This window comes from Grammomys surdaster, unplaced genomic scaffold (genome assembly GCF_004785775.1).
Source record: "Grammomys surdaster isolate TR1022 unplaced genomic scaffold, NIH_TR_1.0 125876, whole genome shotgun sequence".
Classification (NCBI taxonomy): Eukaryota; Metazoa; Chordata; class Mammalia; order Rodentia; family Muridae; genus Grammomys; species Grammomys surdaster.
This window is the reverse complement of record NW_021620701.1, coordinates 3,679,462-3,697,187: the sequence shown is the minus strand read 5'-3', so window position 1 is coordinate 3,697,187 and position 17,726 is coordinate 3,679,462. Positions and strand designations below refer to the sequence as shown.

Below are 17,726 nucleotides of genomic sequence, written 5' to 3'. Positions count from 1 at the left end.
AGCTCAGTTTCTCTCTCTCTCTCTCTCTCTCTCTCTCTCTCTCTCTCTCTCTCTCTCTCTCTCTCCCCGCCATCCTGAAAAGTAAAGAAAGTATCATTTTACAAGGAGCTGACATATTTGTAGTAAAATTAAATATTTTGTGTATTACACTACTATCTTCTAGTTCATTCTGATTTTGTTTTGTGGGAATTTGTTTTGTCTTTTGTTTTGTTTTCTTAATTCCAAACAGTGTTTCTTTCTCTGGCTGTCCTAGGACTCACTCCATAGACTAGGCTGGCCCTGAACTTTAGAGATCTGCCTGCCCTTACCTCCCAAGTGCTGGGATTAAAGGTGTGTACCTCCACCACCCAGCTAGTGCATTCTGTTTTAGTGTTTGATTTTATATTAATTCTCTTTTGTATCAATTACCACTGGTAAACTGATTGCTGGAACACAGTTCTCTTAAGATCAATTCTTAAAAATTAGTGTATCATCTGAATTCTCCTATCCTATGCATATAAGCTAACTGAATTCCTCTTGTTGTTCTTGGGTTGCCATAAAAGGCAATGTGTTATATGGTAGTGTTTTAGTACTACTAGAATCAGATCCATACATTTGAGTCATGCCACTACTATATGCTAGATGCATAAGCTCAGTAAGTTTTCTATAAAGTAAAATATGATAGCATGCATGCTATATGTTAATTACCTCTTTCTCCACCTCCAAATAAAAACAAACAGATGAGCAATGTAACCTACTCGGGATAAACAAACAAACAAAAAAAAAAGTAGGGCATAAATGATGTGGACTCTGATCATTTCAGCTCATTGAATTCACAGTTACTTTCTCTATTACCTGCCCTTTGGATAGCTGGACAGGCCACTTGGAGTAGTAAATATATTTTCCTGTTCTGATGTCCCTAGAAGGTTATTCTTTGTTTTTGTTTGTTTGTTTGTTTAGGTTGGGTTGGATTGGGTTGGTTTGTGATGGGATGGATTGGTTCTTGTGGTGGGTTGGTTTTATTTAGAAGTTCCAGACAGGTTTCGTTAATATTTGACATCTTGGAAGGGCTGAAGGTTTCTGTTTCTTCCCAGGATGCTCTTATACTCATTATGCAACAAGCTCTATATTCATATATTTTGTGCATATATACTGTACATTTCTTCACTCTCTATTTCTGAATCTCATAGGTGTATGTATGAGAAACAGGTATTCTGTATTAATAAGGCTTCATCAGTATTGAAAGGTAATGATGATAGCTAATCATTTTGAGATGAATGTATGCCAGATATGGTAATAACTGAATTATATACTTACCTCATTTTACTCATATATCTATATAAGAATAGCATTGTTACCCTAGGTAATTGAAGCACAGAAAGATTAAGTAGACTGTCCAAGGTTAGACACTAGTTAGTAAAGGAGCCAGTCTTTTCAACCCAAGAGTGTGGACTTTTAGCCAATAAGCTCTCCTGCCATCCTACAAGTATTTACATGTAATATTTTTTTGACTTAAATCATGGACTTCTTTAATCAGGCTATTCTCATATTTTAATACATTCTTCATGTTTATGGGTTGTTGTTTTTTTTAAGACTACAAGGTCCTTAAGGGCTCAGATATATTAATTTGTAAGAATTATCATAAATTGGGCACATAAAATTGACAATATTTGGAAGTCTTAGCTTTCCTTTTAACCTTTGCCCAGTGTTAGGATGATTACAAATTATCAATACAGTAGGGTCCTGTACCCAGTGTCTACTTATGTTTTTCTTTCCTTAGTATAGTCATCCCAGAATAACTTGCTCGCTGTGAGCATAGTCTTAAAGAGATGACTTCTATTTATTTCTTGTTATATTGGATCTTGCATATTTTAGTGTGATGTTAAATAATAACTGCTATTAAAGGAAAGTACTCAGTTCCAAAGTCATTTTTAAATTAGAGATTTGTTTTCAAAATATATAGAAAAGGAAGGCCATGTATATCTGAAACCAATAATTTTATTTAGAAACAATATTTTGGCTTTGGTTTTTTTTGAGTCAATTTATATTTTGTACTTTGGTTTATGATTTGAGACAACACTGAATAGAATTACTTGCTAAGATAAAAGTTTTATTTTATATTTAAATCTCTTGGCAATTTGCCCTTCAAGTAAGAATGATGTTTAGTCTTTGTAAACTAAAAGCTATGTGAGTCTGAAATTTAGGTGACTGGTTTGTATTTGGATTAAATGAACACTTTCTGGTATGGATATGCCTCTATATTTAAGGGTCTCTGTGTGTATTTTTTGTGTAACCAATTTATGAAAGAAATGTATAAATGATTTATTAGTGTTATTTTTTAAAATTATGATACCTACCATCCCTGGTGTCCTCTACTATAGTTAAAAATTCTTGTGATAATGACTAAACACAAGATCAAAATTTTAATTTCAACAAATAAAAAATATCAAAAAAGTAAATTGGGAACATTTTATCTGAGCAATGAAAAAGAAGAAATGTTTTTAAACAGAATCCCAATTGTTCAATTTTAACCAGTGAAAGAAGGCTCAGGAGCCAGTTGCTGGGGTGAAAGCCTGCTAGCTCAGGGAGGCAGAGAAATCACCCAGCTGACTTTCCTCCTCAACCAGTGTCCTATAAACAGTCCCTCCTCTCAATGCCATGTCAGAAGCCTCTTGAACTCAGTGTCCTCCCTTCTACTTCCTGTGCACCTCTTTATCTGTCCTCCTGACTTTCACTTACTCCCTGCGTTTCACTTCCTGTCACCCGGTTGCTTGCCTTGCCTCTTGACCCACCCTACCTATTAAATGTTGACTTCATTTAATCCTGTTTATAATATTCAAGCAGAAAGCTCTTAGGTTAAAGGTGTGTGCTAGAGCTGAGCCACACCACAGCTAACAACAGGCTTTCCAGGAAGTAACAGTCTCAGGGTTCAGTGTGATCAAATATCCTGTAACATTTACCCCCTTTTGTCTAAATAAAAAGGAAAGGTTTTAACTGTAATGCAGCAAAGCTAGTTACACTAATAAGCTATTTTTGCCAAGTTTTCCACAGTATCTATCTTGGTTGTATTTGGTAGTCTTACATATGTATCATACATGTAACTGACGACATTAATTAACTTGACAAGATGTTTTTGTCTAATCATAGAAATTCTTATAAATCAGTTTGAAAAGTTGAGACTGCATGTCAGGTACATATGTAGTCTTGAGTATAGTGTCCAGTACCACAAAACAAAGAACAAACCAGAAGTTAATAGTACCAAGTGTCAGTGAGGGTGTGAAGCTGCAGAGTAGTTCAGTACCGATAGAACAGTAAAGTGTACAGATATTTGAAAAGACAGTTTGACAAGTTGAACATAGATGTCTGCTTAGGTCAAAGGAATATTAAAAATTTGAAAAAATACAAACATTGATGTGAAAAATACATTCATTTTAATTATGCTCTTTACGTTATGAGAATAGAGGCCAGTGTATGTTCTATAATAAGTGATAAAATATTCCCAAGCCCCAAGGAGTACAGAATACCGTAACTTGATCAAAGAAAGTTTCAGCTTGGCCGGGCAGTGGTGGCGCACGCCTTTAATCCCAGCACTTGGGAGGCAGAGGCAGGCGGATTTCTGAGTTCAAGGTCCTGTTCCAGGACAGCCAGGGCTACATAGAAAAACCCTGTCTCAAAAAACAAAACAAAACAAGAAGTTTCAGCTGTGCACTTAACTTTTAAGTGCCCTGATTGTTAACAGAATTTGACTACTCTCTAGGCTTTGCCCTCTGGTATAATTTATGCAGGTTAACTTTATCCTCCTCTCTGTCATAGTTCTTATTTATTTGTAACTTCTGTTCACTCTCCACCTATTTTCCTTGTTTTGTTACATTCTTTGCTTCAGTTCAACTTCAACTTCTACTGCCCTAAACTCTTGGTAGTGCCCAATTGAAGAAAAAGAAATAAGGGGCTGGAGAGATGGCTTAGCTGTTAAGAGCACTGACTGCTCTTCCAGAGGTCCTGAGTTCAATTCCCAACAACCACATGGTGGCTCACAACCATCTGTAATGGGATCCATGCACTCTTCTGGTGTGTCTGAAGACAGCTACAGTGTACTCATAGAAATAAATCTTTTTTAACAGAAAGAAAGAAAAAAAGAAAAAACTTGATTGATTGCTCTTTCATATCAATTGGTATAAACTGACTACCCCTGGTCTAGTCTCAGTTAATCATACAACTATAATTATTTTTGTTTAAAGTTATGAATGGGATTAACAGTTATACTCATGAGGCCATCATGCTGAGATCATCATGGGATGTAGGAATGGATTCTTTTTCTCTGCCAATTTAAAGAATAAAAAAATCAGGAAAAGCAAGGTCTCAGCACTCAGCCAAGTTTTATTAAAAGCAGAAGTGCACAAAGAGACAGACTCCCTATGTAGAAAGGGTTCCAAAGATGGAGTCCAAGTTTGTCTGACAGAGCCCAAACTTTTCTGTTTTGAGGTAGGGTGGGTTCTCTTTCTGCCCCAGAATTGTCTAGTTTAGGCTATTGTACAGGAGCATGTAAGCCATACAAAGGGCGGAAACTGATTTGTTCTCACCCTAGAAGCCCTGGTGGGAGGTTTGAGGCCTCTGGTAGGAAAAATTCCATTTCTTTGCCTTGGAGAGGAGGAGCAACAGGAAGTGAAGTGCTTAGAAGAGAAGTAATTGAGCTGCCTGGAGCTTTAGTCTCCTGTCTGCCTTCCAGGGCTCTACTTCTAGTCCTGCATAGGCAATGTCATGGAAGTCGGACGCTGTTGTAATAGTTTATTAGATTTATAAGTGTTAAAAATGTTTAGTCACATATTTTCCAGGAACAGTGTATGTGAGTGTTACTGCATTTTCAGCTCATTTTTCTACTCTTGTCTGTCACGTAAGTTTCTTTAGCTAAGAAACAGGTGAGGGCAAAAAATAATGTCTAAGTTCTATCTCATATTGCTAATATAGACGACTTTAAATATGAAATTGTATGTTACAAATATATGCCATTTTGTATAATAGCTTAATTGTACAAACAATATTGTATTAGAATTTTTGTCTGGGAGGGAGGACTTCTGGCAGTCACTAGAACAGATGGGCCCTGCTTTTCTGTATTTGATACAGAAAAGTAATGGTGGGCGGCATTGCTTACATGTATTGACAATAGTAGAAACAGTTCGCTAAGTTTATCCATGTATTAAACACTGAGAAAAATGTTTCTTTTTAAAAAGATCAAAGGATACAGAATGATTCTTTTTCCTTCAAGTCTTTTAGTGGTAGTCCAAATAGCACTTTATTTATATTGCCTTTAGTCCCTGACAAATGTTCTTGGTTCATCTGATAGTGATGGGTGAATGGTAGCACTGAGGCAGACTAGGTACTAGAATGAATGAATGAATGAATGAATGTACCCCAGGCTAATATTATTTTCATTACAAATAATTCCATTATTTTTCAGACACATGAATCATATACTTCATAGACTAAAAGTAAGGCTAGTGCTAGGAATACTTACATTACTCTAAAGTTCTTAGCCCTTTAGTTGTTTGGTTGTTTATAGTCCTACCCGATATGTTGAGGGATAAAAGGAGTAATTACACATTCAAGTGTATTGTTATTAGAGTATCTTCAAATATAGGTGTTACTCCAAGCTTACATGCAGATGAAACCTGATGGATCATGTGATCATTGATGTGTCAGTAGGATGTTATCCAAAACACAGTACCCTAAAATGTTTATAATAGCCCTCTATTTCTAGTTAATGTCAGCTTTTTTTTCATGGCTAATAGTTGCATATCTTCCCCATATGGTTAAATCTGACAAGTCTTATGTGTTTTAAATCCATCTTGCAAATTTTCTTTCTGTATATATTTTCCAGGCTTCTGTGGTGGTTTAATTACAAGAGAAAAGAATAGAGAAACACCTACTTTCAGTCTTACAAACCTAAACAATTACTCTTCATTTAAAAGCATTCCTTATTTTATGTAAATTTTTCCTTCAATCGTTATTTATGGGTGAGGATTTTGTGAGATCACAGAGCAGAAATCCTTTTTGCCACCTATAAGAACATTGTGCCACCAAATTTGCCTAAAGTAAGTAACTACTTTGAAAGTCGGAAGTCCTCAGAAGGCTTCCAGCTTCTAGACAAGGGTTCTCTGTCCTCAGCTTTGTTCCCACATACTAGGTATACACCTGATAGCTATGGGGCTGAGGATGGGTAACTGTTACTGTCGTAGGGGCTGAAACCAGCCAAAACTTAACAATATTCTACTGTTTATGCCTATCCTCAACCCTAGAAGCTGGAAGCCATCTTGCAAATTTTCTTTTTTTATTTGCATGTATGTCTGTTTACCATGTCTGTTTACAGGCCTAGTGCCTGTGAGACTAGAAGAGAGCATAGGACCCCTGGGACTGGAATTACACATGGATGTTAACCACCATGTTGAGTGTTAGGTATTGAACTGGAGTCCACTGGAAGTGCTTCTAACTGCTTAGCTACCTCTCCAGCCTGAAATGTCGTTTAAATGAGAAATGTCCCCCATAGGCATCATGTATTTGAGCATTTAGTCTCTAGTCACTGGTGCTATTTGGCAATTTCATAGGACCTTTAACATCTCTGTACAGTAGCAGTTAAAATCTAAAAAGGAAATAACAAAAATTAAATTCATAATAGCATAAAAAAGAATTAGCCTAAATAGTCTTGAACAGTGAAGACTGTCAGAAGAAATTAGAGGGGTGCTAGAGAGAGGTCTCTTAGAGCACTTGCTGGTTTTATGAAGGACTAGAGTAGAACTCTGGGAGTGTTCTCTGCATCATAGTGTCTTATATAATGTAAATGTTTAGTTGCCCAAAGTGTTTGTAACAGTCTTATATTTCGAGTTTGAGGCCAGCCTGGTCTACAGAGTGAGTTCCAGAACAGCCCGGGGTTATACAGAGAAACCCTGTCTCGAAAAACAAAAAAAAACAAGCCGGGTGTTGGTGGCTCACGCCTTTAATCCCAACACTTGGGAGGCAGAGTCAGGTGGATTTCTGAGTTCGAGAGTTCGAGGCTAGCCTGGTCTACAGAGTGAGTTCCAGGACAGCCAGGGCTACACAGAGAAACCCTGTCTCGGAAAAACAAAAACAAAAAAAAGAAAAACAAACAAACAAAAAACAGTCTTATATTTCTAAGAATTGTATTTTTGAGAATTATAGAGTACATAATACATGTTCGTTCAGTTGGTATATGCCAAAGAAAATAGGAAGAAATATCCCTGTCTTAGTTACTGTTGTATTGCTGTGAAGAAACACCATGACAACTTATAAACAGAAGCTTTGAATTTTGAAGGGCTTACAATTTCAGAAAGTTAGTACATAAACATGAAGGAAGCATGGTTGCACGTAGGCAGGCATGGTGCTAGAGTAGTAGCTGAGAGTTTATATCCTGATTCACAGGCAGGAGGCAGAGAGCTCAGTGTAAAAGGAATTAAATATTATAGCTAATCTATAAAAATCCACATATTTTATTAACAAGCTATAAGCCTAGATTGGGCAGGTTTTGGAGCTATTTCAACTTATATCCCAGTCAAATGTCCCATTACTTGCTGTTTCTCTTGGCTACATGCTCAAGGTCCATCTCTTCTCATGGCAGCTTCCTCCTCCCTTGATCTCCTTTCTTCTCTCCCCCTTTTCTCTGCTTGCAGTCCCCAGCCAGGTAATTGGAAACCTGCCTACTTCTATCTCTTGCCCAGTCATAGACTTTAGCCTCTCATTGACCAGTTAACCTGGGGAGCAAGGTTACATAGCATCACTTGGTATACATGAGGAGTCGTCTTTGGGGGCAACCTGATCTTGAAGACCAGTATGTAACATTTGAATACAAGCAGCATTAGACCAATCTCCTACAGCTCAAGACCGGCCCTAGCATGTATTTAGGAAACCTCATAGCTCATTACTAGTCACACACCTTCTAATCCTTTCTAAAGTGGCTCCACCAGCTAGGGTCCAAGTATTAAATATATGAGCCTATGAGGGGCATTCTTATTTAAACTGCCTCATTCTATTCCCTCGGCCCCATTGTAGGTTTGTAGCCATTATTATAATGTAGATTTCATTCATTCCAACTTCAAAAGTCCCCAAATTCCTTTAGAGTCTCAACACTGTTTAAAAGTCTAAAGTCTATTCTGAGACTCAAGCCAGTTTCTTAACTATACACCCTATAAAGTCAAAAGTCAGGTTACATACTTCAAACATACAGTACACAGAAAATACCATTACCATTCTAAATGGGAGGAAAGGGCATGCAGTGAGGAAATACTGGACCAAAGCAGACTGAAACCCAGCAGGACAAACTCCAAATCCTGAAACTGTCTGACATCAGATAGTTTATTAGGTGCTAGCTCTTCAGTCTCCCGCTCCTTCCAGCTTTGCTCAATGAAAAGCACCTCTCTCGGGCTGTTTCTACACCATGTCTGCAGCTCTTCCTGGCAAGTTTCCTATGGCTCTGGCTTCTCCAACATCTTGGTCTCCAATGCAATCCAGGCTTCACCTTCAAAGATCTCATGATGCTCAGGACTCCATGTAGGGACTTCCCTGCCATAAGCTTGGCCTTAGTCTTAGTAGCTTTCCTTTAACTTCCAAAGAAGATTCCATACCGCTTTACTGTTGTATCCTTTATGACTAAAGCCAGAACCACAAGGCTGAAGCTGCAAAGTTCTTCTACGTGCTTGGAATATAACCTGCCCCCTCCTTGAATTACATTTACATAAACTTTCCATTGTTGATCTTTAAAAACAGATAATTCCTTAAGCCCTTTGGGGTCTGCAATCCTTCCTCCTATTCTTCTATAAGAGTCCCCAAGCTCTCAAATGCATTCTAGAATAAATGACTTCTTTATTGTATTACTGATGTATAATACTTAAAAGTAGTAGTAAATGAAAAGAGGTTAACATTCTATGCAATTGTGTAACTGTGGTTAACAAGACCCTGTAAGTCCTATGCAGAAGGTCAGATAGGAAACACTGTGATCACTCTATGCAAGTTTGTATCTGTGGTTAACAAGACCCTGTAAGTCCTGTGCAGAAGGTCAGATAGGAAATGCTAAGATCAACACCATTTAACAAGAAATAAAAGAAATAGATTGCTATTCTTCAGCCTGAGTACACAGGGGAGAAATTGTAGGAGGACAAAATCAAACAGTTAGAAATCTGTGTCATCAGTCTAAATTGTCTTGGTAGTATTTCTCCAGCTCTTGTCTTTGCCTTATCCCTTTCCTCTTTGTTTTTCCCTCATTGTCCCACACCTTTCATTTCCTATCTTTTTCCTGCACAGTTGCACTTGAGCTGTTCAGCTGATCCTTTGTCAGTCTACCAGGACTGCCAATACCTGCCTTTGTCTGAGTCTGGAGTCCAGCACCAGGATACCTGGAGGACATGTTAGGGATAGGCACATGAGTCTGGAATTGAATCCCAGATCCCTTTCTAACTAGTAAATACTGTGACTGAACCCAGTGCATAAAATCATCTATATAATGAGGATTAAAAAAGGAGTTATGCAGAGGAGTTAAATGAGATAATAATGTATAAACAACATTCATTGGGCTAGTACAAAGGAACCCTACCTCCTTGCCTTTACTGTTGCTTTTAGTATGGTTTTCAGTGTCGCTTTCTGGAATAAATAAGCATACTATTTTAAAAGATTTTTGGAGTTTTTTAATTATGTGATGGTGGGGTATCGCATGTTAGTGCAGTGTCACTGGAAGCTAGAATAGATTATCTGGTCCTGGAGCTGGCGTTAGGATGGTTGTTGGCTACTGAGACATCTGTCCAGACACCCCTACCCACTGCTCTCTTCAGACACAGCATCTGGCTGCCCATAGGGTTTGCTTTCACATAACTGATCCCAGACTGACTGATGTTGCAGTTCGGCTGCTTGGGCTTTTTAGAATTTCCATTTCAGAACAAGTCCTGTATTTTGATGCTAATATTTTTGTATTTTCTCCTTTCCCATAATTAAAATCATGAGTAGGTAATTTTTGACTCTATATGGAAATTATTTTTTGTCTGTTTCTTTGCTGTGTTACTTGCTAGTGACCATTAGTAGGAAAAGTTAATTATTTTTAAAAAATGTTTTAAATTTTTAAATACAATATTTAGTATATTTATATGTCACCTTTAGGGCTTTGGTGGGTTAATGATGCAAAATGATAGTTAAATTTATCTTCCGTGTAGTTAAGCTATCAAATTTACCTAGTAACTTTAAGATAAGTAAATTTGTAGGCACTTCTACTACTTTATTAAGTTTGTAGCTTTGAACTGTATGATTTAATGATAACATTCTGAAGTCTGAAAATCCCAAGCACATAGGATAAAAGAATTAGTCTAAAGGTTACTATAGTTCTTTGACCCACAGTAACCCCTGTCATCTTTACAAAACCAGTTAGGTACCATTGGAGTGGTATGCTAATGACTCCCTCTGCTGGACAGACTAAAGAGCTGCTTTTACTTTTGATTTTGTTGTTGTTGTTTAGAGGTTTTCGGTTTTGTTATTGTCATTGTTTTTCTGTTTTCTTTTTGTAAGGAACAAATGTTTTAATATAATATAGGCATAATCACATTACTAGGATAGAGAGAAATATTTGTATATGATATTTGTAATGTGTATCCTTAGCCAGATGTCATTTTATATCTGTGTAAAGCATGTTCAGGAATATTCCTTTTAAATTCTGGCAAAGTTGAGAAAGAAGAGGTTTTTGTTGCAGAACAGTGAAAGGGGGACTTTTTTTTTTTTTTTAAACTGATTGAGTTTACATCCCACTCATTGCCTACCTCCTGGGCAACCACTTCCTCCTCACTCCCTTCCCCTTCTCCTCTGAGCAGATGGGGCCCTCCTAAGTATCCCCCCCGCCATGCTGACACATCAAGTCTCTGCAAGGCTAGACGCTTCCTTTCCCACCAAGGCCAGACAAGGCAGCCCAGCTAGAAGAACATATCCCACATACAAGCAACAGCTTTAGGGAAAGCCCCTGCTCCAGTTGTTCAAGACCCACATGAAAACCAAGCTGCACATCTGTTACATATGTGTGGGGAGGCCTAGATCCAGTCTACATATGCTCTTTGGTTGGTGCTTCCGACTCTGAGAGCCCCAAGGGTCAGGTCTTGGTCTTTCTGTGAGTTCCTAGCCCTTTAGGCCTGCCATTCTTCTTCTGTTCTGTTCTTCTATAAGGGTCCCCAAGCTCAAGCCACTGTTTGCCTGTGGATGTCTGCATCTGTCTGAGTCAGCTGCTGGATGGAGCCTCTCAGAGGACAGCCATGCTAGGTTCCTGTCTGCAAGCATAACAGAGTATCATAGGGACTGGTGTGTGCCCATGGGATGGGTGTCAAGTTGGGCCAGTTGTTGGTTAGCTATTCCTTCAGTCTCTGTTCCATCCCCAGTACCTGCATTTCTTGTAGACAGGATAAATTTTGGATTGAAAGTTTCATGGGTATGTTGGTGTCTCTATTGCTACACTGGGGTTCCAGCAAGGCTGTAGGAGGTGGCCTCTTCAGGTTCCATATCCCCAGTGCTGAGAGGGGGAACTCTTTCTTTCTTTCTTTCTTTCTTTCTTTCTTTCTTTCTTTCTTTCTTTCTTTCTTTCTCTCTCTCTCTCTCTCTCTCTCTCTCTCTCTCTCTCTCTTTCTTCCTTTCTTTTTACTTTTTATTGAATCTGTGAACTTCACATCATGTACCCCAATTACACTAATCTCCTGGTCCCTCCATACTCACCCTCTGCCCTGCAACCTCCCCTGAAAGGGGTGGGAGGTATTCTAAAGCAAATATTGTGGAAAGGAAAGGCATCCCTATGGTAACTATTTGTATTCTGGGTGAGTAGTCTGAGTAGAATTTGGGATTTTCAAAATAGTCATAGGTGGGTGGATAAAGATTGTGAGTTCAGCTTCTTTCATGTGGGAGAATGAGTGAGATTAAAAGACCAGCATTCCTTTCGCGGATTAGCCCCAAAACAGCACCAATGAGATAACACTGTATTGTGACTATCATTTCTCCCCATTTCCATCTACCTCTACCGTACTCTGCCCTCTAAAAAAAGATATTTCAAATTCAAATTAATGTTGCTTTAACTGCTGTACTCAAAATTACTGTTCATTTAGAATTTTTACTTGTCTCTAACAGGTTTTGCTTTTATATTGACATCTTTGGTAGATTTGACTTGAAAGAAATACAAAACCAGTTTAGAGCACTATGTTTATATATTAAAGTAGCCACTATTTGCCTAGCTATTTTGTTACCATGTGACTGTTGATATTTTATTCTGCAGCTCTCATTTTTGTTAAAACTAGTGCAGTTAGCAGATCTATAGCAACAAATCTTTATTATTTACATTGAGTATCAAAATTAGGATTTGTTTGTTTACTAGACTGATTTTCATAATTTATCATGGAATTTGTTTAAGGGAAGTTACTAGAGTTAATACAGATAACAAATCATAATGAGCATTCATCTACTATTCATGATTTAGGGTATATTACACCAGTATTGTAGTAGAATCTGTTTTATCATAGCCTTGTAATAAGATGGTATTGCCTGTTGTAAGATACTGGAACTTGGAGAAGGAGAGGCTCTAAAAGCTGCAGTGTAAGAAACCTTTAGTAAAGCTTTTCCTTGTTTGATTTGTTACAAGGCCTTCAAAAGCATCACTAACATTGACTTGCTCTGTACAAGACTTCTGGGTGTGACCAAGTAAATGAGAAGCGTGGATATATACGCATTTCAAAGCCAAGTTGAATTTTGAATATTTTAAAGATCTCTGTAATAAGTATCTTTAAAATCGGACTGTAAATTGTAGAGAGCTGTTTTATTTAATTTTTGCTTAGAAATGACTCTCTAATAAATATCTGAGATACTTAATTTCTAAAAGTCCTTAGAATTTTTTTTCTATTAACAGATTTTCTTACTTCTAATTGCAGTCTTTGGCAAATACCAAACCCATTCTATTAAAATGTAGAAATACTAAACTTACAAGTTAGCATTCTTGTGAAAACAGAAGAAAAAACTCAAACTGCTTTTAGGGCAAGTGGGGCACCTACTGTAGGATTTCCAGTGGATATCATTAAAAGATAGGAAGCCTTACTCTCAGCTACATGATTGCTGTAATTACAGGTCCCTTTTGTTGTGATCCTGTGATACTAAAATGGACTTACAGGCTTATTTAGATTCTCAAATTTACTGATTTTAGTTTATTCACTGTTAGCATTTTGACAAATAGACACCCTTAAAATTTTCTTGTGCCTTTTTATAATCATCAACTTAGTATACTCTGTGACATATGTTATACTCTGTACCCTCACATCCCTTCTCATCATAGTTTTGCTCTGTGTGTGCATGTGTGTGTTTGTGTTGTTGTTTTATAGCAAGACCCTGTCTCAGAGAAAAGGAAGGATAGAGAAGGTAGAGGAGATAGGGAAGGAAAGGGAAGGAGAAGAAATTTAGTGATTAAGATACATAATCTTGCTTTTATTATTAATGTTTGAAAAGGCTATATGATTTTCCTCCTTTCAAATAAAGTACAGTTATTAAATACAAATACTTGGTTTTCATAATAAGTATAATGTGATATTCTACCAAATGATACAATACAAAATCTTGGATTTCTCCAACAAAAATATTTGATCTGCTATAATGTATCTTATTATTAGGTTTATTTATCCTATTTTATGGGTATGAGTGTTTTACCTGCATATAATTATGTGTACCACATGCATGCCTAGTGACCATAGAGACTAGAAGAGGGTATTGCATCCCCTAAGACTGAAACTACAAAGGGTTGTAAAGTACCATGTGGGTGCTGAGAATTGAACCCTGGGTCGTCTGCAAAAGCAACAAGTGTTCTTAACCACTGAGCCAATTCTCCAGACGTGATTCACAGTAATCAGATCCAAAAGCTTTGGTTTCAGGGACTTGGAAATTTTTCCATAGATGATTTCTTTGATGATATTACTAGCATTTGGTTGAGAATAGAATATAAAATGGATGTTATGAAAGGTATCCATTAAAATAAACCAAGTATATTATGACAATGCTGGGTCTATACACAAACACCCAGGAGTCCAAATTACCTTCCATGACATAATGGACTAGCAAAGTTGAACTCTTCTTTGTGTCATGAGCTGTCAAGGTAACTAAAAAAGTGAATATTTACAGTCAGTTTTCAGAAAGATTTAAGTCAAGTAGCAATTTTAAAATATAAGCTATTAAAATTTTTTCCTAAACCTATAATTATAATAAGAATGGTTGAAATACAGAGACAAGCCCGGCGGTGGTGGCGCACGCCTTTAATCCCAACACTTGGGAGGCAGAGGCAGGTGGATTTCTGAGTTCAAGGCCAGCCTGGTCTACAGAGTGAGTTCCAGGACAGCCAGGGCTACACAGAGAAACCCTGTCTCGAAAAACAAAACAAAACAAAACAAATACAGAGACAAGGGCTCGAGAGATAGCTCATCAAGTAAGAACACATACTGCCCTTCCAGAGGACCTGCATTCATTTTCCAGCACCCATAAGCAGCACACATCACAGCTCCAGGAGATTGGGAGCCTCTAGTCTTTGTATACACACACACATGCACACCCACACATACACACTTAAACATAATACAAAATATTTTTAAGAAGAAAGTATGGATATACTGGAATACTAGGAAAAGTTTCATTGTGGCATTATATTTAAGCTTCAGTGACTTTCCTCTAAAGAGCAAAAGTACATTAACATTATTTTTTCTACAGCTCTGACATTTTCATCTTCATTGAAATCCTTCCCCAGTTTCTGCTCACCACTATATTCTCTTTCCTTGTGAATTTGACTACTAGATCCTGTTGTTAATAACTTGTTTAGCCTGTTAGTGCAACATATAGCATTCTAAATGAAAATGTCATCAGAGACTTGAAAGGCAAGTTTTGTATCAGTAGGTTGGCTATTTCTTATATAAATTCAAAGTGGTAATTACTATTATAATAACCTCACTGATTTTTTTCATCCTCTTAAATATTTCTATTTAATGTTTTTAATGGAGACTTTACTTTTACTTTTTTAGACTGAATCGGGATATGGCTCTGAGTCCAGCTTGCGTCGACATGGCTCCATGGTGTCACTGGTGTCTGGAGCAAGTGGCTATTCTGCTACATCCACATCTTCCTTCAAGGTTTGTGACTGCTACACTTTAAGGAATGGCGTGTGAGTTTAGTATTGGACATTGTGAGCACACTTAGGTTTTTATTTTTATTTATTTGTGTGTGTCTTTGTGTCTTTGTGTGTGCGTGTGTGCACACACACATGCACGCATGCATATACAGAGGACAGTTAGGAGGATTCAGTCCTCTCCTTTCACCGTTTGGGTCCCAGGAGTTACCCTCCAGTTATCAGGCTTGGCAGGAAGCATTTTTATCCTCTGAGCCAACTGATTAGTCCTTGATAGGTTTTTTTTTTTTTTAGTTTTTTTTTTTTTAAGAACTTTTCCACAAAGTAATTCATTTGAAGTTGTTATAAAATAAGTTTGTAAGGAATGAAATCATGGTATACACAAATATAAAATGAACATGTTAGATTTTATTACCTTCATTCATTAATTAATGACGTAAGACACAACTTTACAGCTTGGTTCAAAGGAGACTCTGAAGAATTTTAAAATGATTTGCTGATGTAAAACTGACCAGCATCCACAGATTAATAATCAATGCCTTGAAGAATGTGGCTCAGTGGCAGAGCACTTGGCTAGCTTGCAAACTTCTGGGGTTAATCACCACACTGTAAAAGTAACCAGTGCTTCTGCACATATCAAAGCTCATTTACATATTTTGAGACAAAAGTCACATAACACTATTTGATTTTCTATTAAAAGACTTGTCAAATAACTCATATGCAACGAAAAGGAAAAGCTTAGGTGGTCTGGCTTCATCTTCCCCTCAGGGTTTCCTTGACAATGCTCATCAGTACTACTAAATTACATCCAGTAATAATGAATTTGTCCATTTCAAAGTCTGTCTATGTCTCTTCACAGTGTTTTAGCAGATTATCAGGCAGTATTGCTTTCCTATTATCTGTGGGTTTGTCAGTTTCAAAGCCTCTTCAAGCCTGTTCCTAGGAATATTACCTTGAACTTCTTAACTCTACTCCATTCCTTCGATGATAGGGTATCAGCCTAAAAGGTGACCAAATGTCATAGGGCCAACATCTGGGATTTGTTTTACGTGGCTCACACACCCTGTCCTTTTGTTTTTTGCAGAAAGGCCACAGTTTACGTGAGAAATTGGCTGAAATGGAAACCTTTAGAGACATCCTGTGTAGGCAGGTTGATACTCTCCAGAAGTACTTTGATGTCTGTGCTGATGCTGTCTCCAAGGATGAACTCCAAAGGGATAAAGGTTAATTAAGATGTTACCACTATTTTTTACTTGGAGAATGAGTAGATTTAAAGCTCTAAATCTTAATGGGTAATGTCTTTAAGTAATAAAGGTAATTATAGTCACTTTTGTCAGAAACTACTAGTAAAACAGATTTCAGTGTCCATGTGACTTGAGTACTTTAGTAACATACTAGTTTATTTCTGATTATCCATACCTGATACCATGTAAATGATACTCTATTATGGTACAAGTAATATCTTGGTAATATGGAGCACCTCACATTATTTCTAAATAATTTACCCCTTGAGGTCTGTTAGAAGATCCTCCAGATGCTAAATCAGTCATGTGATTAATTTCTCCTACTTTTTTCTCTTGTTTCTCTTTCCATTTCTTGTTTTAATTTAGCTCTTTTGCTATCTCTCCCTTCCCTCTTCCTCTCTATGCCTTTTTTTCTCATAGAAAAAGTGAAGAAAAAGAAAGTTGCATATTTTTAAAAAATAACTTAATGGATTCTTTTTTTAAAAAAAGATTTATTTAATTTATTTTATGTATATGAATACATCATCAAGTATTCTGAGAGTGAGTGATGAGCCTCTGGATCAAGCATGAAGAATACAGAGAAACTCATTTTAAGGGAATGTCATCATGATTAATTCTTATATTGTCTTATAACATTTACCATGAAGTTTTTTAGGTACTTGATATTATCTGTTACAATTTTGTAGTGTGTGTGTGTGTTAAGTTTTTTTTTCTCAAAGTTGTGAAAACAATGTTGGCAGTATTGACTTCTCCCAAAGGTTTTGAGTTAAAAGTCCTGTTCCAGGACTGTCACTGGCATATAAGTCTTCTTTTAACATATCGTGTCTGTACTTGTATCTCCAGATAGCCTCTTTTGATGACAAAGTCAGATTAGGCTCCTCCTGGTGCCTTCATAGTTACTTAATTGCCCTGTACAGTCACATTCTGAGGTACTGGCAACTCAGATTTCAACATAGAAATGGGAGTAGTTGGAGAGAAATATTTACTTCACTGGTGTCTTAGAATATTCACATATTGAGAAATTGCTCACTGATTATCATATAGGAGATCTTAAGAAAAAGAAGTAATTTGTCATGCTGTCATGAACTTGATATATCAGAAACAAATAGACACATTTTTTACTTTTCAGGATGTCATCATTTAAATTCACAAGCCATTATGACTTCTAATTCATCTCATTAGCTGGCTGTCACTGCTTAGAGACGGTGGGACCTGGGAGAACAGTGCTAGTCAGTGAGGCGGACTAAAGTCTCATTCAGTAGTCAGCGTTATTCAGAGCACCGGACAGTTTATACTCGGAGGGTTAAGAGTGGTCACCTGAGTAAAGTTTCCATGAGTTC

General features: G+C 37.2%; 1 protein-coding gene across 1 annotated transcript in view; it reads left to right on the top strand.

Moving 5' to 3' along the window:
• The window catches only part of Col4a3bp (collagen type IV alpha 3 binding protein), a gene marked incomplete at its 5' end in the record, with an annotated part of 58,947 nt that overhangs the window by 3,371 nt on the left and 37,850 nt on the right, over positions 1–17,726 (top strand). The window contains 2 exons of the mRNA XM_028752047.1: positions 15,039–15,146; positions 16,227–16,365. Of these exons, the coding sequence (XP_028607880.1) occupies positions 15,039–15,146; positions 16,227–16,365 (247 nt within the window). The remainder of the gene's footprint in view (positions 1–15,038; positions 15,147–16,226; positions 16,366–17,726) is intronic.